Source organism: Cuculus canorus, chromosome Z, assembly GCF_017976375.1.
Source record: "Cuculus canorus isolate bCucCan1 chromosome Z, bCucCan1.pri, whole genome shotgun sequence".
Classification (NCBI taxonomy): domain Eukaryota; kingdom Metazoa; phylum Chordata; class Aves; order Cuculiformes; family Cuculidae; genus Cuculus; species Cuculus canorus.
Window position 1 is genome coordinate 55,590,358 of NC_071441.1, and position 15,411 is coordinate 55,605,768.

General features: G+C 48.5%; 1 protein-coding gene across 1 annotated transcript; it reads left to right on the forward strand.

Moving 5' to 3' along the window:
• Positions 1-21: 21 nt before the first annotated feature.
• On the forward strand, positions 22-15,320 carry ZBTB5 (zinc finger and BTB domain containing 5). The gene is made up of 2 exons (XM_054055383.1): positions 22-178; positions 11,071-15,320. The coding sequence occupies exon 2, from the start codon at positions 11,075-11,077 to the stop codon at positions 13,097-13,099; it is 2,025 nt and encodes a 674-aa protein (XP_053911358.1). The 5' UTR covers positions 22-178; positions 11,071-11,074; the 3' UTR covers positions 13,100-15,320.
• Positions 15,321-15,411: the final 91 nt, after the last annotated feature.

The window sequence follows — 15,411 nt, forward strand, 5'->3', positions numbered from 1 at the left end:
ACGCCCACCTCGCAGGCTCTAGCTTTGCGTCACTTCTGGCGGGCGCGCGGCGCCCTGTCGTCACTTCCGGCGGGGCGCTGGGCCGAGCTGCACGGGCGCGCCTGGGGCCGCCGCCTCCCGCCGCACCCACCGCGCTCACAGCACCGACAGAGCCCGCAGCGCCGGCCGCGTGGCGCAGGTGAGCGGGGCCGGGAGCGCCATGAGCTGGGCCCGACCTTCCCCTTCTCGCCGCCTTCCCTTCCCTTTCTTTTCCTCTCCTATTCCCCATCTCCTTCCCTTCCCCTTTACCCCTTCGCCCCTTCCCCTTTGCCCCTTGCCCCTTTGCCCCCCTCCCCAGCCTCCTTTGCACCCCTTTTCTGCTGTGGGCGGGCCAGACCCGGCGCCTGTGAGACAGGGGCACAGGAGATGAGCTCAACGGGGTCTGTCGGGGTAGGTGGAGCGTGGCTCTACTGCTTTTGAGAAGAGATTGCAGGAGGTTCCAGCTTCTGGACCCGGTGTCCTTCACAGGGTCTTCTCCACACGGAGCTGGGGCCCCAGCCCCGTTGAGGCAGGGGGTGTCCTGTCAAGGCGCTATGCCCATGGTGGTGGGGCAGCAGCTGTGAACGCAGAACACACTCCCATGAAATGCAGCTGGGACTTGGCCTCAGTTTGGGGCTCCTCGGGGCATGCATGCTGCTGAGTGCCAGGTCCTGCATTTGGTGAGGAGCCTGTGGGGCTTTATGTGTGTGTGGCAGTTGGACTGGATGATATCTGGGTGGATTCTTAATTGCTGGTGGTGGAGGATGGAACATGGATGCTGCCTTGATACTTGTGAGAAACAAAACTTGGGTATTACAGGCGATGTAAAAATATAATAGAAGAAGAAGTAAAGTGGCTCCTAGTGCCTTCAGGAATGAGCACAGGAACAACAGCCGTTCCATTTGCCAGTTAATTTTCAAAGAAATATCATCATGTGCTATGTCAGAAACTGAGTTCCGGATTCTTGTGCTGGGTACAGTTGTTGGATTGTAGCCCCTCTTGTGGAGGATGGCGTGAGTGGGGCAGCATTCTACGTGCTGTCCTGTGTACAGGAGCTGCATGCTCTGTGATATCTGTGCTCTCTCCATTGTGCTGAGTGCAGGGTCCGCTCATGGTGGTACTGACAACGGCATATGCTGTTGCGGTCAGGACGGGGATCCTTGCAGCCTGCTGCAAACCCGCGTGTTGTATAGAAAGGGGGACCTGGTGTGGTGTCTGTGTGGAAGCAGATGGGGGAGTTACCACCTCTGAACTGACAAAAGCTCTCCATGTTTTCCTCTACCTCTTAAAAATTACTCAGAAGGAATTTACTTAATGGAGCGTAAAACATTTAAGTCATGTAAATTGTTACCTGCTACTGTGATGTTTAAACTGTGACTAGGATGATGTGTTCTCTTTAATTCTGTGTTGGCACATGCTTAGGTTGGGTTTCATGGCCAGGTAGCAGGGGGCTGCGTGGGTGACTTACGGAGAGGACAGAGCCCATTCCAGCTGGCTCCAACACGGATCCACTGCTGGCCAAAGCAGAGGCAGTCAGCAATGGTGGTAGTGCCTCTGCAATAACAGTTTAAAGAAGCAGTAGAAAATGCTGTACACCAGCAGCTGAGAGTGAGATAGTGAGAGAATGGTGTCTGCAGAGCTCTTAGTGAGGAAGGAGAGGAGGAGGAGGAGCTCTGGGCTCCAGAGGAGAGGTTCCCCTGCAGTCCATGGTGCAGACTGTAGAGAAGCAGGCTGTCTCTCTGCAGCCTAGGGTGGTATGTGCTGGAGCAGGTGGACATGCCCTGGAAGAGGCTGCAGCTTGTGGAGAGCCCATACTGGAGCAGGCTCCTGTAGGGACCTGCGACCCTGTGGAAAGAGATGACCCCACGCTGAAGCAGTTCAGGAAATACTGCACTCTATGGAAAGGACTCACGCTGCAGCCCGTGGAAAGGATGCGCGCTGCAGAGGTTCATGATGAACTCTTTCACGCTGGAGCAGGAGAAGAGCGTGAGGAAGAAGGAGCAGCAGAGATGAAGTGCTGTGAACTGATGCAGCCACCATTCCTGTTCTGCTTCGGAGGAGGTAGAAGAGTCAGTAGTGAGATTGAATCTGGGGGGGCAAAAATGTTTGGGGAGGAAAAATGTCTCTCCCTCTCCCTCTCCCTCTCCCTCTCCCTCTCCCTCTCCCTCTCCCTCTCCCTCTCCCTCTCCCTCTCCCTCTCCCTCTCCCTCTCCCTCTCTCTTTCCCTCTCCCTCTCACTATCCCTCTCCCTCTCTCTATCCATCTACCTCTCTCTTTCCCTCTCCCTCTCTCTTTCCCTCTCCCTCTCTCTTTCCCTCTCCCTCTCTCTTTCCCTCTCCCTCTCTCTTTCCCTCTCCCTCTCTCTTTCCCTCTCCCTCTCTCTTTCCCTCTCCCTCTCTCTTTCCCTCTCCTTCTCCCTCTTCCCCCCCTCCCTCCCCTTCTGAGCATGAAATGTTTCCCTTCTGAGCATTTCCCTTCTGAGCATGAAATGTTCATGTTAGAAGGTGCATATTTGAAAGGAGTTTGTGGAGATTGGAGACAGGTAGTTCTGCAGTTCACTAGTAACGTGCTGAATCAGTTTTGTGGCTGTCGTAATTTGCTTTGGCTGAATGTGCGTAACCTTGATGAATCCATTGTAGTGATGGAAAATTGATCTCTTGCTGATGTAAACTGTTTCCTGGCAAAAGCAGGTCTATTCATTATGCAGCCAAACCCAGATTCATTGGGACTAAAAAGCTTGCATAGGCAGAGGAATCGCCAGGGAAGGCGGTGGGGGTGTTTAAAAATCATGAGTCCGTGGTAGATAGTGAGGCTGAAGGGTTGGATTTAGAAACGATTGTGGGGGTATCACAGGTCAGCCTGCGCCAATGTGCCTTCCTTGAAGGCATCACTGTGCTGCAGGTTCTGGGAGACCGAGCAGTGGATCACAGGGCTGGGAGGATATGAGTGGGAACGTCAGGAAGCAGGAGGATGGCTGTGTTGCAGGCAGTGTCTGTTTCCTCAGAGAACTAGGAGAGTCTATGGAAACCTATCTTTGTTCTTTCTTCTTGTAGAAAGGGGTGCTCCTTGTAGCGGACAAGCTGTGCCTGTTTGTTAGCAAGTTGGTGTTGCCATGAGCTGGACTCTCTGTGTGCAGCACCTTTCAGGTGATGAGGGAACACTGAGCCTTGTGCTCATCTCTTACTCTTCTTGGATGAGTTGGTGCCAGCAGCAGAGGCATTCACAGCGCAGCTGATCCTTTCTGATTCTTAGAAAAGTTGTCACTCACCCTCTCTGACAGCAGAGAGAGAAACTGCATTCACTGAACCACCCACAAGCCTGGCCGAGGAAAGCCGGCTGTGGTCTCAGCTTGGTCATGGAAGTCACTGTTGCAGGTGCTGTCAGGCTCACAAAACTGACTCTCTCGGCTGCACTTGCCATGTTGTCACATACAGGAAAGGGATGTCACCCTGTTACATGTGTACAGAGCAAGTCCAGAAATCTTTATAGCTGTTGTTAACTGCAATTCCACTGTATGTACGGTTTGGAAACACTCTGGGAGCAGAGAATGCACACTGTCCCTGTTTCAAAAGGACAAGACTTGCTGAGGATGTCGGAGAAACTGGAGGCTTCCATTGCTCCCTGCCTCTGCCCCTCTGCTCTCCTGTTAAAAACCCAACACAGCTGATAGTAACACACATCTTCTGAAACAAAACTTGGATCACTGGCTCCTTTCCAGATTTGTGTTTCTGTTTTGGGCTTTGGGGGAGCTTTTTGTGAGATGTGTTTTTCCAAATGCAACGTTTAAGCACAGTACCAAGTGTACTGTAATGCTTTGTGAAATGTAACTTGAGTGAACAAAACAAACAAACAGTTATTAATGTCGTGTTGGTACTCTCAAATTTTGGCTTACACTAGTGATTCCTGCAGGCTTGGAGCCTGGACTGTCAAATGGTTTTTGAGGTGCAGCTGATACTGTCCTTCATTTGTATAATAAGGAAAAAACTAAGTATCTCGTCTGAAGTTTTCAACAGTGTGTCTGTGAGATTCCGGGTATCGTTCTGCTGAGTGGTATTGTCGAGGCACCTTTTGTTGTTGGTTTTAGTAAAATGAAATAAATTACTTTGCAAACTTTTTCAAAACTTCTTTGGGGCAACTTAGGGATGACATACAGAGCGACCCGGACAGGCTGGAGGAGCGCGTCTTTGTGAACCTCATGGGGTTCAACAAGGCCAAGTGCAAGGTTCTGCACCGGGGTTAGGGCAGTCTTTGGTTTCACTACAGGCTGGGGGATGATGTGATCAGGAGCAGCCCTGAGGAGAACTTCTTGGGATGTTGGTGGACAAACAGCTGAACGTGAGTCAACAATGTGCGATTGCAGCACAGAAAGCCAGCCTGGGCTGCATCCAAAGCAGTGGGACCAGCAGGGCCAGGGAGGTGATTCTGCCTGTCTGCTCTGCATTCAGTTCTGGAGTCCTCAGCACAGGAAGGACATGGACCTGTCAGAGCGAGTCCAGAGGAGGCCACAGAGGTGATCTGAGGGCTGGAGCAGCTCCCTTATGAGAATGGGCTGGGAGACTTGGGGTTGTTCAGCCTGGAGAAGAGAAGGCTGCAGGGAGACCTTAGAGCAGCTTCCAGTACTGAAGTCTCACAAAAGAGAAATAGAGGGGCAGAATCACTTTACTCGCCCTGCTGGCCACGCTTCTTTTGATGCAGCCCAGGATACCATTGGCCTTCTGGGCTGCAAGCGCACATTGCCGGCTCATTATGTGGAGTAGTTTTTCACACTATTTTATAGTTAGTTAACTTTAAGTTAAAGAAGCGAGATTTTTTTTTTTTTTTTGATGCTGCAGTAGTTTCAGTGCAAGTGAACCTACATATGTCTACTGAGTTATCAGTGCTAATCATTCGAGAAATAGAGAGAAACCACATGAAGAAATTATTGCTATTACAAGAGTAGAAATACTTGCTAATAAACCTGAATTCCAATGAAAAATCCGTCCCTTCTTTTGCCACATGCTTGTGTTCTGCGCTGCCTGGGTGTCCCACCCACCTGCTTGGGTGCGAGAGAGGGGGCATGGCTCGGGCTGCACACCCACCGGCTGCCGGGTTTGCTCAGGTGTCATTTAGGGGAGTTCATTGTCACTCTGTGAGAAGCAGGACTTGCAATCTCGCCTCCTGCTGTAACCAGACACCAACTTCAACCTGTGGGAATTCAGTATCTTACCTCCTGTTTGCCAAGTTCAGTTGGGCTGGCAGAGCCCCGGAAGCTGATGGGAAATGGACAAATAGGCTGCATAACTGTGGGCTGCAGGTCTTTCTCCTAGAATACCAAAACACTTCCACATTGGCTTCCCAGTTAGAAATTTGTAATCGTGATGCTTTCTTGTCATGGCAAGCTTCGTTTAAGAACTGTAAGCCTTACCTTCATCCCTGCATGTGGGGGCTGTTGTGCTGTGTGCTGCTGTGAACGTTCGGTGAGGTGACCAGGTGCATCTGTGCAGCCTGAGGAAACGCTGATGGGGAGCCCAGGCAGGAGCATGTGGGGCTGCTCCTGAGCTTGTTGCCGGAGCAAGACTTTCTGCATGCCAGGAGCAAAGGACACAGGTGGGAACCCCAGCCAGGGATCCCGAGAGGGGAGCACTGTCCTGGCAGAGCTCTGCCCAGTGTTGGGGTGCATTGCAGGGCAGCTCTGTCCCTAAAGGGTCCCACTGCTGGGCCAGCAGGACTGCATGAAAGCCATTCTGGGGTCTCATGTAGCTTCCTATGGGATGTTTAGGGGAGGAACCAGAGACATTAAGGCATTTAGGGAGGAGGATTGAATGTGGAGATACAGTGAGGTCTGGGGATGGAAAGAGCCAGTTGTGTGTAGCCTGGTCAGTGCTGTCTGTCCTGCTCCTTAGGAAATTTCATTCTGCCTCCATCCTGAGGGAGGGCTCTCTGGTGTGAGCATAGCCATAGTGTGGAGGCTCCTCTGTCTATGGGGACAGCAGCTAAACGCAGAGCAGCCATAGTCCCAGTTCCCCACACACACGGAGAGTGGAAAGGGAAATGGGGGAGAGACGTGGGTTGGAAACCAATTTGCTTTAATGAAAAAATAATAATAGTAGTAATCATAATAATAATAATGATGAAAATACTAAAATAAAATATATACAAACATACAAAATTGAACATCCTGATGATGACACATCACCACTGATATGACAGGGCGGGAACGGGGAAGGTCCTGGCCTGGACTTCGCAGCAGACAGGAGCTGGATTCAGGAATGCACTGATTAGAATCAGGGGCTGATGGATGGGTGAAATCCTAACTGGATGTCGGCCATTGAAGAAGAGGACGTGATTCTCGTGATCCCTCAGTTCTGTGCAGAGTACAGTGTATATGCTGCAGAATACTCTGTTGGTTGGTTTGGGGTCACCGCTCCTGTCTGCTCCTCCCTGCAGGAGTGACCCTTTTTGCCTGTTTGACTTACAGCATTCCACTGACTCGAGGATGGCCTTGGTTTCCATAGGGACAGGAATAATCAGTGGCCCTTCTGCATACCAGTGCTCCATTGCTTCTGTGAAAACTATAAATTTTAAGTGTTATCACCTTCAGAGACAGACTGTCTGGGAAACATGTTGCTAACTTTCGGAAGATGAAGTTACTTAGAAGAGGCTTAGCTGAAAAGTCAGAAAGCTGAGTGTGGTTTAGCTCAAACCAGGTAGCCAGCAGAGATCAGTCTGGGTGAGCTGCTGGTGTGGCCTAGAAGCTGGGGCTCTGTGGGTCCCCAAGGGCAGTGCTGGGTTTGAGTGTCTGTGGCTACAGGGGCAAGAATGCGGGACCCAGGGAGTTCCTGTGGCAGTCAGTGCTGGTGGCTGAAGCCAGGCTCTGGCTGGCGACTGTGAGTAGGCAGGCTGGGACTGCAGGACAGCTGCCTGAGGGCCCGCCTTGTATGCCTGTTGGTCTGTTCTTGCAAGTGGACTTCACCCTGCTTGGCCAGAGGGCAGCAGGACGAGGCCTCTGGTGCTGCCTCTGTGGGTGGTGGTGATTCAGCACTACTGCAGCTTGGGAAGTCACTGTAATCAATGCCACAGTGTCCTCTAGTCCTAGTCCTTGGGGAAAAGAGGCCTCTTGCCTCTCCTGGTGCGGTGGGTGCCTGGTGTTTTCTGGATTGTCTGCTAGTGAGCTGTGGCATTGTTCACTGCACAGGCCAGCCCTGCCTACAGCCGTACAACTGTGACATGGTTCTTTGGAGCTATGAGTCAGGACTGGGGAGCAAAGTGAGGAGTTGGCTAACATCCAGCCCCCCGGGGGCACGCTGATGCTCTAGGGAAGATGTTCTAAATGGAGAGAGTTCCTTTATTGCTCTGGTAACTGTTCTCTTGCCCCACCATCTCCTCCTCCTTCCTCTCCAGATTCCCCCTAGACCCTGTGTTTTAGTCCCGTGAAGAAAAGGACAGAGCGTTGACTCTGGTGTAACCGCTGACCTGTCCTGAATGCAAACAAAAGGAGAGGAATGAAGAATTGTTTGGCAGTCTCTGTTGACTTTCCAGAGGTGCCTGGCTGGAGAGGAGCATTCCTCACAGACAAGGTCATCTTTGGAACAAAGGAAGGTGTGAGTTTATCCAGGTGTGCCTGAGTAGCAAAGGCAGACAGTGACATGGCAGGTCTGGTCTCTGTCGCATTCCAGACACTTCCTGCTGGCACTTGTGGCTCTTGTCACAGGCTTATGTCCTCCTTTTGTCCTGCTGCTGAGATCAGTGAGTTTCAGGGTCTGTTCTCTTGTTCCTCCCTCCAGCCACAAGGAGCAGTTCCTCACTTTCCTGTATGTTATTCTCTCACAGAAAATGTGAAGTAAAAACTGTGCAGTGGCAAAGTTTGTCTTAACATTCCTTTTTTGTTAGAAAATGTCAGTGTATTTTTACTGTCAGATACACATTGGTAGTGAAAGATAAACGATACTAACACCTGTATTTCTGTTTCTTATTTAAAAAAGGTGTCAAACACAGTTTCTTCTGTTTTACTATATAGCTTTGTGTATAGAGATAAGGGAGACTGTCACACAGTACTTAATGAAATCTCAGTTCAGGTTTCCAAGCATCACAGCCTCAGTGCTGCCAAATCAGGGGATTTTCAATGCCGATGGACCCTCATTGTTGCTGGAAAGCATGAAGTGCAATTTATTTCTTTGTTCTTTTTGAAATACACAGGAACCAATTACAGTTGGAGGCAACAGGTTTTTGCCAGCAGAAGTTTTGGGTTCCTGGTATTTAGGTAAAACTGTAGTTCTTTGATCCTGTATCCTTTGGCGAGGGGCAGGGTCCTTTGTGCAGTGGTCTCGGTATGGAATCTTACTCCAGCAGAGGCCTGCACAGTGTGTGTCATGGCCTTGGAGGAGGAGGTGGGTGAATGCCAGCTGCCTCTGCTGGGCAAGGGCAACTACTGTTCCGTTAGCTCCAGCTAGGGGCTGAGACAAGCAGGGGTTGTCCTGGAGGTTTTGTGGCCTGCTGGTTTTATTCTTTGTGCTTTTATATTAGTGTGCTGTCTCTTCTGGCATCAATTCAGATCTCTTTGCCTAGTACAGTACTGATTCCCTTAATTTTATGTAGCTTGATGTTAGTCCAGGTGCAACAAAGGCTGCAGACTTGAGCAGGTCCCTTTGTTCAGGTTGCTCCTTGGGGATTTCATAAGCAAGGAATCAGAAAGTGGCAGCAGTTCATTACACACTGGTGTCTGTACTAGCCTCTAGGTAGGCTGAAAATGGAGAGCATCTGCACCTACGGCCTTCCTGCCCAAAGCTGCCTGTGATGTCCTGTCCCTGACAATACAAAGCTTTGTTATTGAGTGACAAGAAGTATTACGGAGCGGAATCACTCTCCCCAGCCTTTCTGTAGCTGTGGGAGACTGGCAGGTTCTGGCAGAGGAGACCAATGTTCAAAGTCCAGCACGGTTTGTAGCTCTGGGCCTGACGGACAAGGGGATCTGGTTTCGGAGCCTTGCTGGATGGAGGGTACAGCTCTTGCTTGTTCTGGTCTGCCAGCGCATGGTGTGTCTGGAAGCCTTGCCCAGGTGTAGCCTGAGCTCCCCCTGGGGTCTGATGGGGTATGGGAGTGGAAGAAGGTGGAGTTATTGTGCAGAGTGAAGGCATGCAGTATGTGTTTACTTCATTTTCTCAGGAGAAACCTAATCTTGTGCTGTTTGCAGAATGCCTCCTGAGCTAGTTCAAAAGTTTATTCTTTATAAAAGAGGATGCAGAACCCTTCTGCTTTCCTGAAGATGGTAATAGTATAACCCAAGGCGTGCTTTCTTCATTTGAGCTGAGTTGCTGCTGGAAGCCCAGGGATCTTTCTAATCCCACAGCTGCTTAGGTATGCACAAGTGTGCAAATCCATCAGTGATCTATGTGTGGCTTGGCTCTTTGAACTTTCCCAGCATGGTCTGACAGCAGTGTATGTGCTGAAGGTGATGGTTCCTCTGCACTGCGTTCCTGGCTGCCTTACGTGCAGCAGAAGTGAGCACAGAGTGCCAAGCTGCTGCAGGTGCAGGAAGGCCCTGTGGCCACGTGCTGCCCTTCTCCATGCCTGTGACCTTGGAAGCTATTCTTTGCATATCTGAGTGTTTGCTTTTTCTGTGGATCCTCCCCACTAAACAGTTAGTTTGTGTCCCTCCAGGTGAACAGAACTACAGTAATTAACAGTCTACATGGGCAGCCTTACCTGTTTCCCTAAGAAGGCAATAGCTGGCAGCTGCTCTCTCTGGCTCCAGTGTGCCTTCTGAGCAAAGTCTTGGTGCAAAGTGAAACACCTGAGAAGAGTTTGAAATGCAAGCGTTATTTCTGAGCAAACTGTTCTTTGCTAGTCAAACATGACTATGGGAGTTGTTGCATGTGATTTACTCGTGTAGCTTGTGACCATGCATGTGTGGAATTGCAGTGTGTGGTTTGTTCACAACAGTTGTGCAATTGAGGACAGAATTTCTACATTCGCAGACTTGCATTTCATCCCAGAGGTGTAATTCTTTCTCTGTGACTTTTAGCTGCTTTACAGCATTGTGTCACATGATACTGTGGAATTGCTGTTGAAAAAATAAACATGAACACAAAATTGTGTGTGTGATGCCCTGTACACACAACCTTTCTGTTCCCCAGATCTTACGCTTTGTGGATTTGTAGTGAGAAGAAGTATCACAGAAAGTCATATTTAATCAGAAGTCTGCTAAGATTTGACTTAGGTTCTGTTAACAGCAATTTGGGTGAAAACCGCACCGAGTCTGTCTTGTTGAGCAGTGCACCGTTTTGTCAAAAGCTTCCCATAACATCCTCATGGGCCAAGAAGGTTCATAAGGAAGAGTAAGTACGGAGACAGCCTTTAATGTTGGCAAACTTTTCTATGTTACTGCCATTTTATTTATTTTATTGGTAAAGCAGAGGAGTTCCAGCGCATCCCAGCTGATAAACTGTAGTGAATAAGAGAATCTTATTGGCAGTCTGAGATGAGAACTGACGACTTATTCCAGTGCAGAAGTGTCTCCCTCCCTTCCTCTCCATTAGCTCTCTTTTCTCTGTTTCCATGTCGAAAGCAGATACTGGACTGACAGTTCTGCATGGTGTCTGGGAAACCATGAAGAAGGTAATTTGCGGAAGGTGAGGCTGGACTAAATGAGGTGAGAATACAGTTCAGACCTTTCGGCAGGAGGTTATCTGATAGCATGAGCAATCTGTCAAAGGTTGCAGCGGATCACTTGCAATTAGAGTTTTTGAAAAACCAGGATTAAATGTTTTGCTACAGCACATGTTTGGGTTTGGACAGGAGCTAATGGAGGTGCAATGACCTTTGTTGTTCAGTCTGCCTGTGACACCTCTGTTGCTGAGGTGGCTGTTGCGCCAGGTCAGCTCCGTGGCAGAGCCTGTGTCTTCTTCCTCGTTGTCCTCTACAGGACTGCCAGCTTTGACACAGGACCAATGTCATCAGTTATTGGCCATCTGCTTCTCAGCCGTCAGCTTCTGTTTTTTAAACATGGTTTTGCTGTGGTCTGAACTGGACTTCAGCCATTTTTAATATTATAGTTTCTTCTCTTTTGTTTTATAGGATCATGGATTTCCCAGGACACTTCGAGCAGATATTTCAGCAGCTCAACTATCAGAGGCTTCATGGCCAGCTCTGCGACTGTGTCATTGTAGTGGGAAACAGGCATTTCAAAGCACATCGCTCTGTCCTGGCAGCATGTAGCACGCACTTCCGTGCTCTGTTTACTGTAGCAGAAGGAGATCAAACTATGAATATGATTCAGCTGGACAGCGAAGTGGTGACAGCAGAAGCCTTTGCTGCGCTGATAGATATGATGTATACTTCCACACTAATGCTTGGGGAGAGCAACGTCATGGATGTCTTGCTGGCTGCTTCTCACTTACATTTGAACTCTGTTGTTAAAGCGTGCAAACACTACCTTACTACTAGGACGCTGCCGATGTCTCCACCAAATGATCGAGTTCAGGAGCAGAATGCCCGCATGCAGAGGTCTTTCATGCTGCAGCAGCTTGGGTTGAGCATCGTGAGCTCTGCCTTAAATTCCACTCAGAGCACAGAGGAACAAGCAAATACCATGAGTTCTTCAATGAGAAGTAACATCGAGCAGCGCACTACATTTCCTATCCGCCGTCTCCACAAACGTAAACAGTCTTCAGAGGATCGGGCCAGGCAGCGCATCAGACCTGCCATGGATGAGTCTGTTTCCGATGTGACTGCAGAGAGCGGGCAGTCAGTAGTTCATTCACGGGAAGACTTCTTCTCGCCAGATTCACTGAAGATTGTGGACAACTCTAAGGCCGATGCTGTTGCTGATAACCAGGAGGACAATACTATTATGTTTGATCAGTCTTTCAGTGCTCAGGAAGACGCTCAAGTGCCCAGCCAGTCCGATAACAGTGGAGGAAACATTTCACAGATGTCTATGGCATCCCAGGCAACACAGGTGGAAACCAGCTTTGACCAGGAAGCTGCTTCTGAGAAGACCACCTTCCCATGTGAGAATCCAGAGGTCAGTCTGAATGAAAAAGAGCACATGAGGGTTGTGGTGAAGTCTGAGCCCCTGAGTTCCCCAGAGCCTCAGGACGAGGTAAGCGATGTCACTTCCCAGGCAGAGGGCAGCGAGTCCGTTGAGGTGGAAGGAGGAGTGGTGAGTGCAGAAAAAATAGAACTGAGTCCTGAGAGCAGTGATCGTAGCTTTTCTGACCCACAGTCCAGTACTGACAGGGTGGGAGACATCCATATTATGGAGGTGTCAAATAACCTGGAGCACAAGTCTTCTTTCAGCATCTCAAATTTTCTGAACAAAAGCAGGGGTGGTGGCTTCAGTGCTAGTCAGAACAGTGACGACAACATTCCAAACACTACCAGTGACTGCAGAATGGACAGTGACACCTCTTACCTGATGAGCCCAGAGTCGGGGCCTGCTGGTGGCCATTCTTCTGCCACAGTCTCTCATGTTGAGAATCCATTCAGTGAGCCTGCAGACTCTCATTTGGTGAGACCGATGCAGGACGTGATGAGTCTCCCTTGTGTGCAGACTTCTGGATACCGGGCAGCAGAACAGTTTGGCATGGATTTTCCACGGTCAGGCTTTGGCTTGCACTCTCTGTCAAGGTCAATGATGGGCTCAGTAAGAGGTGGAGCCAGCGGCTTTCCCGGCTACCGCCGCATAGCTCCCAAAATGCCTGTGGTAACCTCTGTCAGGAGCTCCCAGCTGCAGGATAACTCATCCAGTTCCCAGCTGATCATGAATGGGAGCACTTCTTTTGAAAATGGGCATCCATCACAACCAGGTCCACCGCAGCTGACCAGGGCATCGGCAGATGTCCTGTCAAAATGCAAGAAGGCCTTATCCGAGCACAACGTCTTGGTTGTGGAAGGCGCACGCAAATATGCGTGCAAGATCTGCTGCAAGACGTTCTTGACCTTGACAGACTGCAAGAAGCACATCCGTGTGCACACCGGGGAAAAGCCTTATGCCTGCCTGAAATGTGGCAAGCGATTCAGCCAGTCCAGCCACCTTTACAAACACTCCAAGACCACTTGCCTGAGGTGGCAGAGCAGCAACCTGCCTAGCACTTTGCTTTAACTTTTCCCCACCCTGGGTCTGGGGAGACGCTGGGGCAGAACTCTGGGACCTGAAGGACTTGCAGGAACTTGAGTTTCCTTCGAGGCTGCAGGCTCAGAGGCCGCTCCTGGTCAATGGACACTTCTGTGTGATTGTACCACACACACAAAACTAGTGGTTCTGCGAATTGGGGATATTACTGTACCTACCTCACAGGGGTGTTGTGAGGCTCAAACAGCTGTAAGCAAAGGACTCTGCACCTGTGGGCGTCGTGCTGTGGGTGTGTGAAGCGTACTATGATGTACGTTCAGGCCGTGGGCCTATGGGGATGCAATCCCTGCAGCTTGGCGGCTCCTTTGCAGGGCAGAGGGTTGAGAGTGAAATTATCTCATGAAGTAGCACGTTTCAACAGTGAGAAGAGTGCAACTTTCCTCTTTTTGTTTTTCCTTAAGTATTTTGTAAAAGTGAAAGCATTTAAACAAATGACTGGTAAAACAAGCTGCGGCATTATGTACGGGCAGCAAGGCAAGAGCATTACTGTAGCAGGCATAGACAGTGTGTATGTAAGAGAGAAAATTGCCCGACATGATGCTTTAAAGTATACTAATTATTAAAATAGTTCTAGGGTTATGAATGTATGTTTGGCTGTTTTGTAGTAAAGGACACTGTGTAATGAAGGTGCTTAAATCCCAGGCAAGTAACTTTTGGACTGCCAGATGTGTATATACACCTTGAATATAGCAGGATCTGGATGTGCGACCGATTTCTTTTTTTTTTTTTTCTGTAGAAACCTGTATTAAGTGATAAGTGAAATACTGTTTCTTGTTTGTGCTACTCTTAGCAGTATTTTAACCAATTTGTATCTCCTCTGTTAAAATCCTATATACACAAAGGTCTGAAAAGAGCTTGTCTTTGTCTGCTTTGTTATTTTCAAAAAGAGAGATAATTTGTGATGGCTTTTTTTACTGTGCAAGATAGCCTCTTGCCCATATCCAGATGCCGATAGTCAACCTGATCCCCATTATTGCACAAGCAATAATTGTCCCTTCTGACATTCTTAAGGCTTTAATTTCCTCCTCTATACACTAATTTACTTTCCTTCACAACTAGTGATTGTTCCTCAGGTCAAACCAGTCAGGAATGATCCTCACTTGCCATATTTATTTACGTCTCTCCATAAAATGTAGTTGCTGAATCCAGTCCTTACGCTTTAAGTAGTGTCATAAGTGTACTTTTCCACATAAATCAAAAAAATATAGCAAAAATGTGATTTAAACCAGTAGCACTATACACTTTGGATAGCAGAAGTTCAGTGATTGTTGTTCTTCTAGGGAACCATGTAAATCTTAATTTTAATTCCCTCCTCTTTGATACCATTGCAGCTAATGCTGTCTGCAGGCTCTTTTTCTCTTGTTGGGGATGCATGTAAAATAAGTACTGGTGTTCAGTGTATTAGGTTTCTCAATAAAACTCTGGAGCACTTCTGCTGTAGGTGTTGCTGTGCCGTACCGGAGCCTGTCCACTCTGCTCAGGAGAGAGACAGCATTCATATTTCCTGGTATCCAAGCCATTCGGCAACGGCTTTATGGTAATGTAATACAGATCTGCAAGCCTTCTCCACTTTACTCTGTTTCATAGCAGATGTGTCCTGTGCAGGGATATTTGGCAGCTGTGTGGAATCTGTGCTGCCCAGTAGTCGGCTTTCTTGAACACCTGGGGCTTGTGTTGGGATGAGCCAAAAATGAAAGCCTAATCCACTGCCCTGCAGGTTTTTTCGTGGGGTGAACTGTCAAACCTATGGCAGCACAGAAACCAGCTGTGACAGTCCAAGGGAAACATGGAAATATTTCTGTCCTTGGCTTCATGTGATACAGTAGCTGCTAATGAAGAAATGTGTCTTCATCTCTAATTATGCCTCTTCACAAGACGAGGGAAAAAGCCAGATGTCTGCCAATGCATCATTTGCACCTGGAGCATCTGAGGTGAACAAGAACACAGGAACACGGGGAATGATTGGATTGCTTCCTTTGAAATGTTAAAATTTTGTTAAAGGGTTTATTTAACAGTCATATTTCTGGTTCTTTATTTTATAAACAATACAAAAATGTGTTGCATTTTTTTAAAGCATTAGGATGTGCCACATTTTGTTTGATAATAATTTTGATATTGGGGACTAACAGCATTGAGCTAAAATAAGCAATCTCACTGAAACATCAATAAAATGCAGTATTTTTTACTTTAACATCCTCTGATTGTTGCATCTTCCTTGCATTTCTAGTGTTTTGTTTTAAAAATAAGGTGGTGTTTTTTTAAATTTCCTAGCTGTTTCCTAT

Coding starts and splice junctions, on each gene's coding strand:
- ZBTB5 (XM_054055383.1), top strand. CDS start 11,075: ATGGATTTCCCAGGACACTTCGAGCAGATATTTCAGCAGCTCAACTAT.